At 40.9% G+C, this 16,393-nt stretch overlaps 1 protein-coding gene across 4 annotated transcripts in view; it reads left to right on the forward strand.

Annotated features, from left to right (window-relative positions):
• Positions 1–16,393, forward strand: part of ASTN2 (astrotactin 2) — a 976,097-nt gene that overhangs the window by 755,675 nt on the left and 204,029 nt on the right. For all 4 annotated transcript variants that reach the window (XM_012472754.2, XM_064378516.1, XM_012472755.3 and 1 more), the window contains one exon: positions 9,177–9,442. In XM_012472754.2, the coding sequence (XP_012328177.2) occupies positions 9,177–9,442 (266 nt within the window). The remainder of the gene's footprint in view (positions 1–9,176; positions 9,443–16,393) is intronic.

Raw genomic sequence — 16,393 nt, forward strand, 5'->3', positions numbered from 1 at the left:
AGTATCCCCGTTCTACAAATGAAGAAACTAAGGTTGGAGAGGTGAACTCAGGTAGCCTGACTCAACAGTTTTGGACTTGAGCATTCAATTCCACCCTGGTCTACTGTATTCTCATAGGTAGAAGGCAGGTAATTTAAGGGGAAATTTTGACAGTTAAAGCATCAGGCAGATTTCAAGGGAAGATTTATTCAGACATGCACAAAAATTGAATAATGCTAGGATGAATGCCAAGGGCTAGAGCAAATGACCTCTGATGATGCTCTTGACACCCTAGCATTGGATATTTTTCATTAAGTTTCTCATTTGTCCTCCAAATAATCCAATATTTAGGTACTAAAATTATTAGCATTTTACAAATGAGGAAATGGATGGAGCCTTAGAGAGGTTAAGGTCTTGTTACAAGGTCACCCAGCTAGAAAATGAAAGAGATGGAATTTAAACTCAAGCAAACCGCTGTGCTATAGCTACCCCTCTGTAATTGTACTTATTACTTATACATTTAAGGGAAGAGCTTCCAAATTCAGTTAAATTAGGGGATCAGTTGTCCTAGGGTTTGGCAGTTTTATAATTCTGTCTTCTTTTTTTATAATTCTTACTTCTGGAATCTCCACTGTTGCTTCTCTTCCATTCTCCAAATGTGTGTATATGTGTGTGTGTGCGTGTGCAATATGAACACAACACATACACCACAACATACACATACTCATACACATATACCTTATCCGAAGCCACTGAAGAATGCCCACAGTTCCTGGGATAGGAATTTCATCTACCTAGTTAGTTAATTGTTTAATTTTACTATGATCCCACTCCCCAACTAGAGACCAGGCATGAATACCATAGATAAGGCATTCAATAGCGTAAAGTACGTAACTCTGGGTTTGGGTCTGATACTTAGGATGAGAAGTGTGGTTCCTGGATAAGATGTTAGTCTAAGTTTAACAGAGCCTTTCGGGAATTGGGGCCTAGAAAGGTACTAATTTCCATATCTTTAGAAATGTCCAAGAATAAATTGGAGGATGATTTGGTGGCAAATGAAAAATTAGATGGGATTTCTGACCAGGTGACCTTTACAATGTTTTCTACCCAGGAGACCCTATTAGCCCATGGAAATGGGTGGGAGAGGTTGGGGGCATTGCCTGGGGGATGGGAGGTAATGGGAAGACACAGATATTTGGAACGGATATGACTCATCCTGTAGGAGTGAAAACTGGTGCTGAAAATTTTTCAGAGAGGAAATATGGACAGTGGAAGAGCAGTAAAACTGGGAAGAAGTAGCTAGACGGGTTACTAGCTGTGTGACTTTGGACACGTTACTTGACCTTTCTAATCTAACAAGTCTACATTAATTAAAAAAAAGCAAAGACCAACTAACTGTCTTCGAGGTTGTGGTGATAAATTGGAATAGTTGGTCTGAAGTCTGATAAGTGTTTCACTAGTGGAACAGGAGTCAGAATTTATGCATTCATTTATTCATTTGTTCAAATATTTACCTGCAGACTGTCTACATGATATCAAACAGTGAATTCTGTGCTGAGACTGCAAATGTTCATTAAAACTGGCCATGGTCCTTGTTCTCATGAAGCTTATGGTATATTTGGAGAGAAATATGTTCATGTAACTATCATATTAAATCAAATAATAAAAATGTGACATGTACTATAATGATTATATAAACGGTTCAGTTCACAGTACAAGTTGAGAATAGTCAAAATATAGTCTGTGAAAACATGTATGCTCAAAAGCAGATACATATGTGTTGATTACTACACTCTTTGTGATATGTTTACTGGGATAATTTTCCTCTACCTCTAGATGAAAATCTTAGCAGGCCACATCTAATCTATTATCACTTATGGAATAGGCAGCACTATCAACATTTTACATTACTAACATACTTTCAAATCAGGAATTAGGATGTCCATCCCAATATTTTAATCATATCTTTTAATTTGGCAAATAAAATCTCTATGTCTTTCCCAATAGGAGCATTAAGAAGTGGGATATGGTTGGCCTTCATGCTCTTTCTTTACTTTGCACCTCTTCTTCCTCGTCCTTCACAGTACAAGCAAGGAAAAGGAGGGCAGTGGAAAGGATTAGGAAGGTCATAGTTGCTCTAGAAGCATTTTACCTGTCTTTGCAGTTTCTGGTCCTGGCATCTTTATAAAGCTGGCCCTTTTTCTTGGGGGCTTGTCCACGGGATTTTCAGCGATCCCCATTGCTTGGGACTTCCAAGACGTGGAACAGTGCCATTACTCTTTGGCTGGCTTCAGTGATCCCTTTCCACCTAGTGTTTCTCTGGCTTCCTACCTCATGGAGATTCACTGTGGGGGACCCATCACTGTTAGATTCCTCTTGGACAGGACTTAAAACAGTTCCAGGCCAGTTATTTCTTCTATGTGACCCATATACAGTTCAGAGGAACCACAAGCATATTTCACTGGGCAATCTCTGGGGGTTTGGGCTAATTCCCATGCATCCCCTTCTGCCCTGTTGGTATAGGCCACTACAGATTTTTCAGGTGAAGACAGACCCTAGTCCATTTTCTTGCCAGTTGCTGAGAATACATCCAAGTTCTCCAAGTGGCACTCCTGAGAGTTCCTCTCACAAAACTTGGAGTTAGAAGATAGCATGTTCCACTTGAGCTGCCTAGGGTGCTGAAGACTCCAAACATGGTAATAGTTCTTTGCAAAAAAAAAAAAAATCTTCCTTAAATCTTTTTTGCAAATAAAAAAAGTAGCCAGGCATAGTGGTGTGGGCCTGAAGTCCCAGCTACTTGGGAAACTGAAGCAGAATTGCTTGAACCCTAGAGGCAGAGGTTGCAGTGAGCCAAGATGCACCACTGCACTCCAGCCTGGGCGACAGAGCAAGACTCCATCTCAAAAAATATCTGTATTTTCTTGCTACTTTCTGATCTCCTCTTTTCCTTTTTTTTTTTTTTTTGATACAGGTTCTCACTGTTACCCAGGCTGGAATGCAGTGGCGGAATCTCAGCTCACTGCAACCTCCGCCTCCTGGGTTCAAGTGAATCTTGGGCCTCAGCTTCCCAAATAGTTGAGATTACAGGTGTGTGCCACCACGCCCAGCTAATTTTTGTGTTTTTGGTAGAGATGGGGTTTTGCCATGTTGGCCAGGCTGGATTCGAACTCCTGAGCTCAACCAATTCACCCGCCTCGGCCTCCCAAAGTGTTGGGATTACAGGTGTGAGCCACCATGCCTAGCCTAACTTCTTTTTATGTCCTTGTTCTGGCTGAGGTTTCTAGAGTTACAAAATTGGTTAGATTTCATCTCCTTTGTAGCATCTAAGGGCATGACTTTGGAATTTTACTTCTATTATGCCTTGGTATCTAAACAGAAATTTCAGTTTTAATGTCCTGTTACAACAATAACAAGGTAATTATAATAACTACAGCAATAACAACAATAACAAATAGTATTTATTGAATGCTTAACTTGTTCCAGGTCCCTTACTTAATCCTCACAATAACTGTTTTAGGTTGGTACTATTATTTATAAAGTAAATTTAAAAAAAAGTACTTTATTAAAAAAAGAAAATATTTTAAGTACTTATAAAGTACTTAATAGTACTTTATGAAAAAAGGTAGCAAGAAAAGATTTTTTTTAATAAAAATCTTCTTAAGTACTTTACAAAAAAAAGGAAATCTTTTCTTGCTACCTTTTTTTTAATAAAGTACTCTTATTTTTTTAAAGTACTTTTTTTAAGTACTTTTTTTAATAAAGTACTGTTATTTATAAAGGGTACACTAATGATGCTGGACTGTTAGGCTTAGAAGTTCATATTGCACAACAGAGAAGTATAGGCCTTGCTAATGGCCTTTCAGCGGGCTATTTTCCCTTTCTTAAAGATATTTGTGTGGGTCCTTGAGTCAGGCCCCAGAGCAATTGCTTTCCTCTAACAGGAGACAGTAACTCTGCTTAAGAAATGATCCAATTTCAGTAATTCCTGGGAGGCCACTGCTGTAATAAAGGCCATTCTTTATGATATAAAAGTCTCACCCTTTTCCCCTCTCCCTTAATGTTTCTAATTTGAGCCCCTCTGGTCCCTGTGGAGCTTTTAAATGCTTCAAGTGCAAACCTATTGCCAAAGCAAGCCTGTCTGACTAGGAAGGCAGCGCCCTGCACCGTTGCCGAATATTGAACAAACATCCGTGCAGCTTTGGCTCTCCCAGAAGCCCTTAGTCTGATGCTTTGTTTTGTTTTCTGGATGAGGGCAAGCGGTGCCATCACCTCCTGCCGAAACGCCCTGGCTGCCCTCCCAACAAGAAGTTGTCACTTCAACTGAGGCTTTTTTTTTTTTTTTTTTGGTGGCAACAAAATAATACCCAGCAGGAATTTGGGAGGAGAAAAAAGAGAGTTCAGTTGGCAGGTTCTCAAATGAATGGATTGTAGTGTCGTTGGAACTGAATTGGGCTTGAAACCAGACATGATCCTATTTTGGAAGCATTGTTCAGAGGGATGGGAAATGTGAACAGAGGATAAGTCTCTTCAAAAATGTTCTTTTTCCTTAGCCTGTTAAAGACACCGTATTTTAACCTAACTCTCCCATTCACTTAATGGCAAGGGCCTACATAAAAACGTAGAGAGTGTCAGAGCAACTGGAAAAGTGCTCAGCTATTCATCTGTTGATCTTTTGATTAGAGCACTAATTTTACTTTGAGAAGAGGTTGTGTATTGACTATAATCATTTATTAGTTACCATCCTTGTAATTTACCAATTCCAGCTCTTAGGTTCATTGTTGCTTGGGTAAGGCAGCATGGGGTATATATGTTTACTATATATTTAACAAATATTAATAATATTTTTGAAAGCCTGCTGTGTTCTAGGTACTGTGTAAGATGGATATGGGATCAGCAAAATTGATGTTGTCTTTTCCTTTATGTAGTTTACAATCTCGGGACATTAATAGGTGATACAGAGAACAGGATTCTATGAGGATCTGTAATATGAAACCTTAATAGGTCTGGTATGGTGGCTCATGTCTGTAATCCTAGCACTTTGGGAGGCTGAGGTCGGCAGATTGCTTGAGCTCAGGAGTTCAAGACCAGCCTGGGAAATGTAGTGAAATGCTGTCTCTACTGAAAATACACACACAAAAAAACAAGAAAACATTAGCCAGGTGTGGTGGCAAATGTCTGTGGTCCCAGTACTTGGGAGGCTGCGGTGGGAGGATTGCTTAAGCCCAGGAGGCAGAGACTGCAGTGAGCTGAGATTGTGCCACTAGACTTCAACCCAAGTGACAGAGTGAGACCCTGTATCAAAATAATAAATAAATAAAAATCTTAGTATACATTAGTGGCATGAGGAGTTCAGGGAAGGCTTTTCTGAGGAACTGACACTAGACCTAAGACCTGAAGGATGGGTGGAAGTTAGCCTGGAAAAAGCAGGGCCAAGGATGGGGTGGGAGAAAGAATTCTGTGCAGAGAGAAAGCATGTGCCAGGATTGAGAGAGGGATAGGGTATATGCAAGGAATTTAGACATTGTAGCTGAACTAGAAGGAACAAAATAAGAGATCCAACTGGAGAGACAGTGTGTTGTCTGGATCCCATATTTTCTATGTGCTGTCTTAAGGATTTTGTTCTTTAACCTAAGAGCAGTGAAGTGCAATGGAAGAGTTTTAAGCAGGAGAGGAATATAAGGCTTGCCTTTTGAATAGCTGACTTTAGCCACAGGATAAGGTTGAATCAGAAGCAATTAGCTTTTGCAATTGTAATGTCTACAGAGGAATAATTAATGGAATGTCTAATGGTGTTTCATCTTAACTCTCATCTAGATCATAACTTAGGCATGACACAATCTCTAAAAAAAGGATCCCTGTTAATACAAGTGTGTGAGACTTAGAAATAAATCCCTTTTCCTGTTTTGGTCATAGGTTTCAATGGGGTTGGACCAGATTATAGCCCTCCTTTGGCAAAACTAACCCTCAAATTCAGCTGTAAATTCTATACTGCTACTGTGGTGCAGTTTTCTGTCAAGATTGTGGGCTTTTAGCTGCACTGATAGGGATGATAGATTTAAAAAGCTGAAGATTTATTGAACAGAAGCAGACTAGCAAAGGTCTATAGATTATTGTGTTGTTAAATTGATAGTTATATCTTTAACCCAATGACTATGAATATTTGTTTGATCAAGGGAATTTTTACTCTTAGCACCAAGTTATGTTTCTTCTCAATGAAATTATGTGCATATAGCAATGTGCTATGAGGGGGATACTATCTGTGTTTTAAAATATGAGATAACATGAGATAGTAGTTTAAATGATGAGTTGGTTATTAGAAGACTGGGATTGTGTGCTGAAAGGATCACCAACTCACTGTGTGACCTTGAAAAGTCATTTTCTTTCTTTGCAACACACTTTTCTCTTCTATAAAATGTAAAGATTTGTACTAGATCAGCATGAAAGTGTGTTCTTTCAGTAGTTTTCAAAATCCATTTTATGAAGAAAAGATGTCCCTCCCTATTTTTTTCTCCCTGGAGATTCACAATCTAAGTATATTGATGGTGCATTTGATTCCATAATTTTTACTTTACCTAATCCATCCTATTTCCATCTTCCTGTGTGGTTGGATCCTTTCTTTGAAACTCAGTTTCCCCATCTATAAACTACATGAAGAGCAGGGGTTGCCAAACTTTTACTGTAAAGGGTAGGATAGTTAATATTTTTAGGCTTTGTGATTACAGAGTCTTTGTTATAACTACTCAATTCTGCTGTTGTGGCTATTCACAATAAATACATGAATGGGGGTGGCTGTGTTCCAATAAAACTTTATTTACACAAGCTGGAAGGGGACTGGATTTGGCCCATAGGCCATAGTTTGTTGACCTAGGCCAGAGTGTGGGCTAATGAGTCCCTAGTGTCCGCATTGATCTCTCTCTTGACCTTCTCCCCGAATGGCTATTCTCTCCCAAGTTTGAAGTCATCTTTCCCCAAAACTATCCCTCTGGTCTACAAATAGTCATCATCATCTTCTTATTTTGAAAGGTGTGGATATAAGACTGTCTCTAGCTGCTGGGATGCCTTCTTTACACCCTTGTTTTGTTTGTCTTAGTAACTACCCTTCTGTAATCCCTGTGAAGGATTGGTTAACTGGAATTTTCCTTGTCTTCCTCCCCCAGAGCCTTTGATCTGATGCTCATAAGCATTTGCTTACAGCGAGACAGAAAAGGTGGAGGCCAGATCCCAGGCCTGAGGGCACAGAGAGTAATGAATGAAGGCTGCATTTATTTGTATTTCTAATTGGCAAATCCATTTCCAGATCAGCTGCATGCCACTACAAGCCGAGAACAAGAGCAAGAGACAACTCTCCTTTTTCTCTCCGACATCAGGGCCCAGGACCCCTATTTCCACTGAGGCAGGAGCTTGCCTTGACATTACCAGGCTTTGTTGAAGCTGCCAGATGGATTAAGCTCTCAGTATAAAATCATCATGTTTTTCCACTCAGATTATACACTGCACATCTGTGAGGACACCATTCACATAGTCTGATGTAAAAGGAACCCTCTGGGTTGTACAAATCACTTTCCTTCTTCAAGGTTTGATACAGCCGTAGAACCCTTTATTTTTACAAAATCTTGTATAGAAGGCCAGTCTATAAAAGAACTAAAAGTGAAACTGCTCTGTTTGAAACTGAGATGAGAGTTTAGAACCCTGCCTGCTCAGTTTCCCTCTTTTTCTATATAGTCAATTGCTGTGATGCTTCGTTGGGTCCCTAGGATTCCTCAGAAGAGTTTTGGAGTCTCTAGACTAGATCATTAATACAGTTCTAGCCATTCAGAGTTCTATAATCTCTCTCTTTGACTGAACATCAAATACATCCCTTGCACCATGTTCAGCACCAAAAGGTGGGTAGGAATGGGAGCCATGGCCTCTGTTCTCCAAGAGTTGATAATATTATTGTAGGGGTCAGCAGAAAATGGGAAGGGAAAATTAACTTAAATAAGATATCATAAGTAGAAACACTTATTCAGAAAAGGGGCTGGGGCAATGAAGAATGACTTCCTGAAGAGAGTGACATTGGAATGGAGCATTGATGGAGAGGCAGAAGGGAAAAGCAGCACAGAGTGAGCAAAAGCACAGAGGTGGAAAATACTGGTTTATAGATCAAGAGAGAGGCACAGAATGAAGTGTGTTTAAGTCAGATCTCAGTGTGCACATGAAGAAAGAGGCAGGAAAAGTGTGAACAAGGGAACAGGTGAGCACAAAAAAGGAGAAACAATGTCTTTTCCAGACGGTCCTACCTCCATCTATCTCATTTGCTATTCATAACCAATTTCATTGGTATTATTAACCCCGTTTCTCAGAATGTATCACTGGAGTTGCCTGGATATTGAGATTTTCCCAAGGTTGCAGAGGTATTTTCAAGCAGAACTGAAATTTAAAGTGAAGTTGGCTTGACCCAAAGCTTGTGTTTTCCTTGCAAGATTGGGCTGCATGGAAAATATAGGACTGGTTATAAATTTTAAAGAAAGGATATACTTTGTGTAAGTTGACAGTAGACAGAAAGGAATTTTTTTTGGGTAAAAAATATCTTTGAATATTTATATCTTGCAAAATTATTGAATGATAATCTAGTCCAACCTACAAACTTCATTTTATTTATTTATGTATTTATTATTTATTTATTTTGAGATGGAGTCTTGCTCTGTTGCCCAGGCTGGAGTGCAGTGATGCAATCTCACCTCACTGCAACCTCCACCTCCCAGGTTCAGGTAATTCTCCTGCCTCAGCCTCCCAAGTAGCTGAGATTACAGGTATGCACCACCATGCCTGGCTAAGGTTTTTGTATTTTTAGTAGAGATGGGATTTTGCCCTGTTGACCAGGCTGGTCTCACACTCTACCTTCGGTGATCCACCCACCTCAGCATCCCAAAATGCTAGGATTACTGTGCCTGGCCCCAACTTTAAATATGGGGAAAATGAGGACCAGACAAAGCAAGTGGATACTTAATGTAAGTGGTAGAACAATACGCCATTCTGGTCTTTGAACCCTCAGTCCAGCAGTCTTTCCAAGACATCATGAATAAATCACTCTATCATCTTTTTACCTCTTCAATGGATACCAGCTTCTTAGCATCTGTACTTTGTGAATTCAAGAGTCTGGCCTTTTGAGCAGTCCTGAATTTACCTTTCCCTCTTCCTGTTTTGTGCCTCTCCAGAGACCACAGAGCTGGGCAGCAAGAAGGAGCTCAAGTCCATGCCCTTCATCACCTACCTCTCAGGTTTGCTGACAGCCCAGATGCTGTCAGATGACCAGCTCATTTCAGGTGTGGAGATTCGCTGTGAGGAGAAGGGGCGCTGTCCATCTACCTGTCACCTTTGCCGCCGGCCTGGCAAGGAGCAGCTGAGCCCCACACCAGTACTGCTGGAAATCAACCGTGTGGTGCCACTTTATACCCTCATCCAAGACAATGGCACAAAGGAGGTGAGGTCCCCTGGCCCAGCCACTCAGTCAAACTTGACCAACCCTCCTACCTCCTGCCCTTGTGGACCCTTTGTCCATGGGGATTGTCGTCATCATCATCATAACTCATTATGGTGATTACTGGCATTTATTGATTCCTTACCATGTTCTAAGTACTTACATAGTTTGACAATACTAGTTTCTGTAAACAATAAACCCTTAAATCTCAGTGGCTTAATACAATCAAGGTTACTTATTTTGTTTATGCAGCATCCCAAGTAAATGTTTTTGATTGATGAGTGGCTTTATGAGAGGTAGAGCAGGCTGAACACAGTGGTTCATGCCTATAATCCCAACACTTTGGGAGGCTGAGACAGGTGGATTACCAGAGGTCAGGAGTTCCATACTAGCCTGGCCAACATGGTGAAACCCATCTCTACTAAAAATACAAAAATTAGTCAGGTATGGTGGCAGGCATCTGTAATCCCAGTTACTTGGGAGGCTGAGGGAGGAGAATTGCTTGAACCTTGGAGGCAGAGGTTGCAGTGAGTCGAGATCGCACCATTGCACTCCAGCCTGGGTGACAGAAGTGAAACTTGGTCTCAAAAAAAAAAAAGAGGAAAGAAAAAAAAAGAAAGAATTAGTGCAGGGATTCAGCCTATTCCTTGTGCTGCATTATCCTGATGCTTCCACAGTTGCTATGGAAGAAATAACAGAGAGGGTTGCACATTAAAGGTTTAAATAGACCAAACCTGAAAGTGGCAAATGTTATTTCACCTCCCATTCCATTAATTGGGACTCAGCCATTGTCCATACCTGCCTGAAACGAAGACAGGGAAATGGATTTTAGCCATGTGCCTAGGAGAAGACATGGGTTTGGTGAAAACCTAGGAGTGTCTACCTCAGTACAATACTTGAATTATCTCATTTATTCTGCCCTCCAAATCTGTGATTTACTTATATATATTGGTTTGAATCATATGAAATGGCTGACATTTGGCCATTTTTTACTTATAAAATGGCAATTTCATATGGTTCATCTTAATATCATACCCATTTTACAACTGAGAAAACCTCAAAGATGTTAAGTAATTTATTCAAAGTTGGTCTGCTCCAGAGTTTATATGCTTATCCGTGAAATTATTGCTCCTCTTTTTCTCTTTGGTTCTCTCACTTTTAGTTATAGAATGCCAAGGCTTGAGGGGACCATATGAATTACTGGTTCGCTGTTTTGCAAACTTATCTTTATAGAACACCTTTTCAAATGCAATCTTTCTGGAACCTCAATCCATAAAATCAGGAATAGTGATGCCACTGTTTCACTGAGGCAGAGGAAGGTGGATAAAGCATCTTTCATTTGATCCCCACTCCTTCCTCTATAGCAGCTCCCAGACAGCCCTGGGCCTCCACTAGTAGACTACTGACTAAGTTTAGTGGAACTCGATGGATCATGTGTCCCTCCCACAGCATCTTTCTGGACTAAGTGCTGGAGGGTATTGAGTGGTCATACAGAGCTTCATAGAGGACAGAGAAGCCATGGGAGTAAGGAGGTGGGGAAAGTGTCAGGTAGATGATCTAAGGAAGAAAAGAACATGGTCTGCTCTACAAAGACCAAAAAAAAAAAAAAACACCCCGTGACTAAGACCAAGGATGGAGGGAGAAACAAAATGAGGTCTGATTATTTAGGATATTGTAAGTCAAGTTGTGGAATTTGGACCCTATCCCGAAGGCCATGAGATGATGGTGATGCATGATTATTAGCAGAAGTCTGTTGGGATTAGATCATGTGGCAGAGGGAGGCCTCTGTAAAAACCCCAAATTCCCATCCATGAGACAACAGTGAAATAAAGCATGGGATATATTTTTGATAGATTATACTACAGTAACAAAAATGAATGAGCCATAATGATACCTGTCAATATGAAATGAATGAACATATTATTAACTGAAGAAAGTAAGTCCCAAAGATTTTACGTAGCACAACACCCTTTCCTTCCTTCTTTAAGTTAAAGCACACCCACACCTCAAATATACTACCTTTTAGGAATAAATACAGTTGCAATAATATGATTTAAAAAGGGAAGCAAGGAAGTGATGAACATAGGAGTCAGGACGATGGTAATCTTGAGTCAGGAAAAGTAAGGTAATGGCATGAGGAAGCATATGTTTCATGTAAGTAATCAAGTTCTAGCTGGTGTTTGTTTGTTTGTTTGTTACTGAGGCTCACTCTGTTACCCAGGCTAGAGCTCAGTGGTGTGATCTCGGCTCACTGCAACTTCTGCCTCCTGAGTTCAAGCAATTCTCCTGCCTCAGCCTCCCGAGTAGTTGGGATTACAGGTGCCCATCACCACACCTGGCTAATTTTTGTATTTTTAGTAGAGATGGCGTTTCACCATGATGGCCAGGATGGTCTCAAACTCCTGACCTCAAACGATCCACTCACCTCAGCCTCCCAAAGTGCTGGAATTACAGACATGAGCCGCCATGCCCAGCCCCTAGCTGATGTTTTTGGTGGTAGATTTGTGAGAGTTCATTAAAGTTTAAAAATTTATTAAAACTAGCTAACTGTACAGATAAATACAGCCTACCCATGCATGGCTCAACAATGAGCTTCAGTCCTAAACTGAACATTGCAAATAATCTAATTCTATGCATCAGTGGTCCCCAAACTAAAACCAGCAATAAAATACATATGTGCATATCTCCACACTTCCAACTGCAGGGTCAGAATAGACTGTGAGAATGTAAGAGTAGAATCAAGGAGGTCCATGCGGAGGCTGTTGCAGATTACAATAAATAACAAGAATGGAACTAGGGGTAGTGGTTCATGCCTATAATCCCAGCACTTTGGGATGCTGAGGTGGGAGGATACCTTGAGCCAGTGGGTTCAAGACCAGCCTGGGGAATACAAGGAGAACCCCATTTCTTTTTAAAAAAAATGAGAATTAAAAAATAGCTTGGCATGTTGGTATGTACCTGTCATCCCAGCCACTTGGGAGGCTGAGGTGGGAGGATCACTTGAGCACATCAAGCGCTCAAGGAGGAGGTCAAGGCTGCAGTGAGATGTGATTGCACCACTGAACTTCAGCCTGGGCAATCGAGTGAAACACTGTCTCCAAAACATTAATAAATAAAAATAACTAGTGGTTCAATGAGTGATGTATCAGCGAGGATGTAGCTGTCTGAATTCCTTTCAGGACTTGATGAATGAGCCTATGAATTTCCCTGTTTACTGCTCTGTGAACTCGCCCCAGTGACGGACTTTCTGGGCCACACTCTACTCATCTGCAATGTGGCATACTACAAGCCAAGCCACGGGACTTTTGCAATGTGTTCTTGGCACATGCATAGCAATAGATAGGCTGGTGGTGCCTTTCTTGTTTGCATAGTAGCCAGATTCCCCTATGTCTGAATTCCACGCCAGGTTCCCTCAGCATCATTGAAATATTCAGTTTGTTGGAAATCCAGTGAAGTCTTTTTGAGGCCAATTAGTGGTGTGTGATCAGAGAATCCCATGAGTGTGAAAGTGGTCACTAGGTGTCACTGTTCTCCTTGCAGGAGACCTGTAAAGCAGGAAGTGCTAATCATTCATTCATTATCTTTGAGACCCCACTGTATGCTAAGACTGCATTATACCCTGAAGAGTGAATGGTATGACAAGCGGATGTGGTCTTTTATCTTTATGGAGTTCACAGACTTATGGAGAAGACAGATATTAATGAAACAATCATATGAGTAAGAGTCAAGACTGTACAGAGTACTAGGCTGATGGGTTGCAAGCGTGTATCAAGGGGTCTTGTGCAGTCAGAGAAGGCTTTCTTGAGGAAGTGACATGTAAAGTGAACTTTTCGTGGCCAAATGCTTAAAATGAATGTGGAGGACTGGGTTTCAGAAAGGAGGAGGTGAATGAGAACATTTCTGATAAAATGCCCAACTTCTGCAAAGACCTGAAGAATGAACAAATGTGACCCATTTGAGGAAGAGAATGAAAACCAGTGTGGCTGGAGCTAAGACTGGGAGAAAACTCCATGGACAATGCTGAAGAGAAATCAGGCAGAGCTGTACAATGTAGGTTGAGAAGCTTAGCCCCAGAGCAGTGGGGAAGCCAGCAGAGGTTAGAACAGATAGACAGGCATGGCAGTGTCTTTTCACTTCCAATCTCTTTTCCTCTTAGTGATCCTTGGAAAGAAATATTAGAGCTGAAGAACTATAGGTGGCTTCCTCCAAGTCTCCAGATTCTTTTCTCCCTCCCCAAGCACAAATGAAAGACCTGTTTAAGGTGTCATGGCAGCCTAGGGGATGGAGTGCTTTAGACATTTCCAAGGGAACCAAGTTGCAGTGGGAATGAGTGGGACAGGCCCACTGCAGATCTGGAAATGATCCTGAAGGAGGGGAATATGGCCATAAAACAAAGCTGATGGGAAGAAAAAGCAGCTACTCTCATTTTGTTTATAATTTGTTTCTCCAGCTCTGCCTCAAACTCTCATCACCCCTCCTCCCATGACTTTTCCATCTCTTTATCATCTCTACAGGCCACATGGATACAAGAAGACACTAAAGAGCTTTGACCTATAGTTGAGGGGCCTGGGCTTTCACACTGAGTCATAGCAAGACATTCGGGCAAGTTCTTTTACCTTTCTGAGACTTTCTCTTCCTACCTCAAAACAAACAAACAAAAAACAGATAAGTTGGGTCCCTTTCTTTCTGTGTTTCCTACAAGACACTTTATCTACATCGAAGCAGATAGTAGAGATTCTTTGCTCCACTGGCTTGTGTTGGGATCTTTCCTCAATCCCCATTCACTGTGTGATGCTGAATGGTGGCTTTATATCTCAGTTTCCACATTTGTAAAATGTCTCCCTACTTCATGGGAATCAAAAGAGATAATGAATACATAATGTCCAGGATGAAATCACTTAACAGACAAATGTTATCTATGATAGTGATAAAAATGTTTATTTAAAATGGCTGTTTTCTTTTTCTATGTTTCCTTTGGTAACTCCTCTTCTAGGTACTACTTGAAAACTTTGCAGGTGCCTGAAGTGCTAGAAACATGACATTTTAGAATAGGATTCATATTTTGTATGGGAAAGGCCATTGTCTAACCCAAAGGGCACTTTACAAATGGAGGGATCTCAGGAGTATTTTCTCACTTTATAAACATTGCTGGAACTCATACTCTGTCGGCAATGGATATCATAGCTCATTCTAATGCAGAGTGGAAGTTCCTCTGTATAAGAACCCCTGACCCCTGGAGTAGAGGCTCAGAGTAAAATCCTGAGCCCTATTTTATGGCACAGTTAGGGACTAACAGAGAGAGGATATGACATGCCTGAGGTTTGTGGGGTATTTTTGTCCTTTGATTCTGGACCAAGGTATGCTGTTGGCCATGGGGACTACTGGACATTAGCTCCTTGAGAAAGAAGTTGGGGTCGTCTTGGGTACATTCCAGTAAATGCATGGGAAAAGATGATGCCTTCTGCCTAAGCTGGAAAGGAGCCCTTGAGTATACTTTGTGCTGTGGTTTTGAACAAGACAAGCAGGAAAAAACTCTTTATGATAGAGAATATGATTAATGCATAAATCTCCTCCCTCCACCTGTTAAATGGCTCTTACAGAGCCCAAAGCCACAGAGCTTGGCTCAGCACAACTGGTGCTTAAATGTACAAGACTTTGTGCGGTTGTTAACTTAGCTTCTGGGTGAAAGAGAGTCTTCCAAGTGGAGGAGGCAGAGGAGTGGCATTGTGAAGAGCCAGACAGAGTTGGATTTGAATCCCTTCTCTGCCATTACTGTCTATGTGACCTGACTTTTACTCATTTGTAAAGTAGGCAATCTAGTATTTATTCCTTTTCATCTCAGGGTTGGGAGTTCCCTTTGGGAAAACTAGAAAATGGAGACACCAGGAATCTGAACTAGGCTCTGTCTTTGATTATTATACGGCATTGAACATGCTTCTACTCTCTAGGTCTCCTGTTCTTTATCTGTATGTTGAGAAAAGCAGGCTAACTTCATCCAAGGTCCCCCTTGGCACTGTGATAAGGTCAAATCTAACTTCTGCCCAGAATATAAATCAAATATTTTGAGATTGGAAGAGGCATCCTGTGACCTGAAATTTGTTTCCCATCCAGAGGCAATGCCAGTTTTACTCCTTAAATTTAATACTGGGAAGAGAAAGATATACATATCTTGCACTGCATCCCAGGGGCACACAATGACACAGCATTTATGAGCAGAGAAGGCTGTTAAAATCATACCCTGTTTATTTTACAAATCAACCTCTTTATTTTACAGACAGTAAAACTGAAAACAGAGTTGAGGACTGACTTTTTTCAGGTCACACAGCCAAGGCTGAATTTGAAGTAAGACATTAATTTAACCTTTGGAAATATCTTTTATTTTTCCAAGGCTCAGTTTTCTTATCTGGGAAATGGGTGATGGTAACTTTTCCCACAGATGTCTGTAGAAAAATTAAGAGACTTTTAGTGTTTTGAAGGCTGTAAAATACTCTGTAGATCTGAATGGTTCTTTCTAGCCCTCGGGTTTTCTGACTTTCAATCCTGTGAGCATTTTCTGTTCATGCTGCCCTAGGAAGAGTCATGTGTGATTTCGGTCTTGTGGTTGTCTGACCTTCCAGCAGATCCTTTCTCTCTGCCAGAAAAGCTTGTTTGTTTCATTTCCACTTTTTGGCTTAAACTGAGAATTCCAAATGACTACTCTTTGAAGAGAAATTAACAGCCAAGTCTCACCCCCTCCCCCAGTTATTGCCACTACCCCCATCACTACAACCATGACCACTACCACCATCACTACACTACACCACTACTATCACTACCAGCATCACCCTCACTATAGCCCTGTCACTGCAATTATCTTGCATTGGTTGCCTCCTGTGTGCCAGACACTGTGTTAGAAAATGTGCTATGGAGAGGAACAAGACACAGACTGTGCCTTCAAGGAGCTCACAGTCTAAT

The sequence above is a fragment of the Aotus nancymaae genome, unplaced genomic scaffold, assembly GCF_030222135.1.
Source record: "Aotus nancymaae isolate 86718 unplaced genomic scaffold, 86718_ANA_hifiasm-v0.15.2.pri h1tg000003l, whole genome shotgun sequence".
Lineage (NCBI taxonomy): Eukaryota > Metazoa > Chordata > Mammalia > Primates > Aotidae > Aotus > Aotus nancymaae.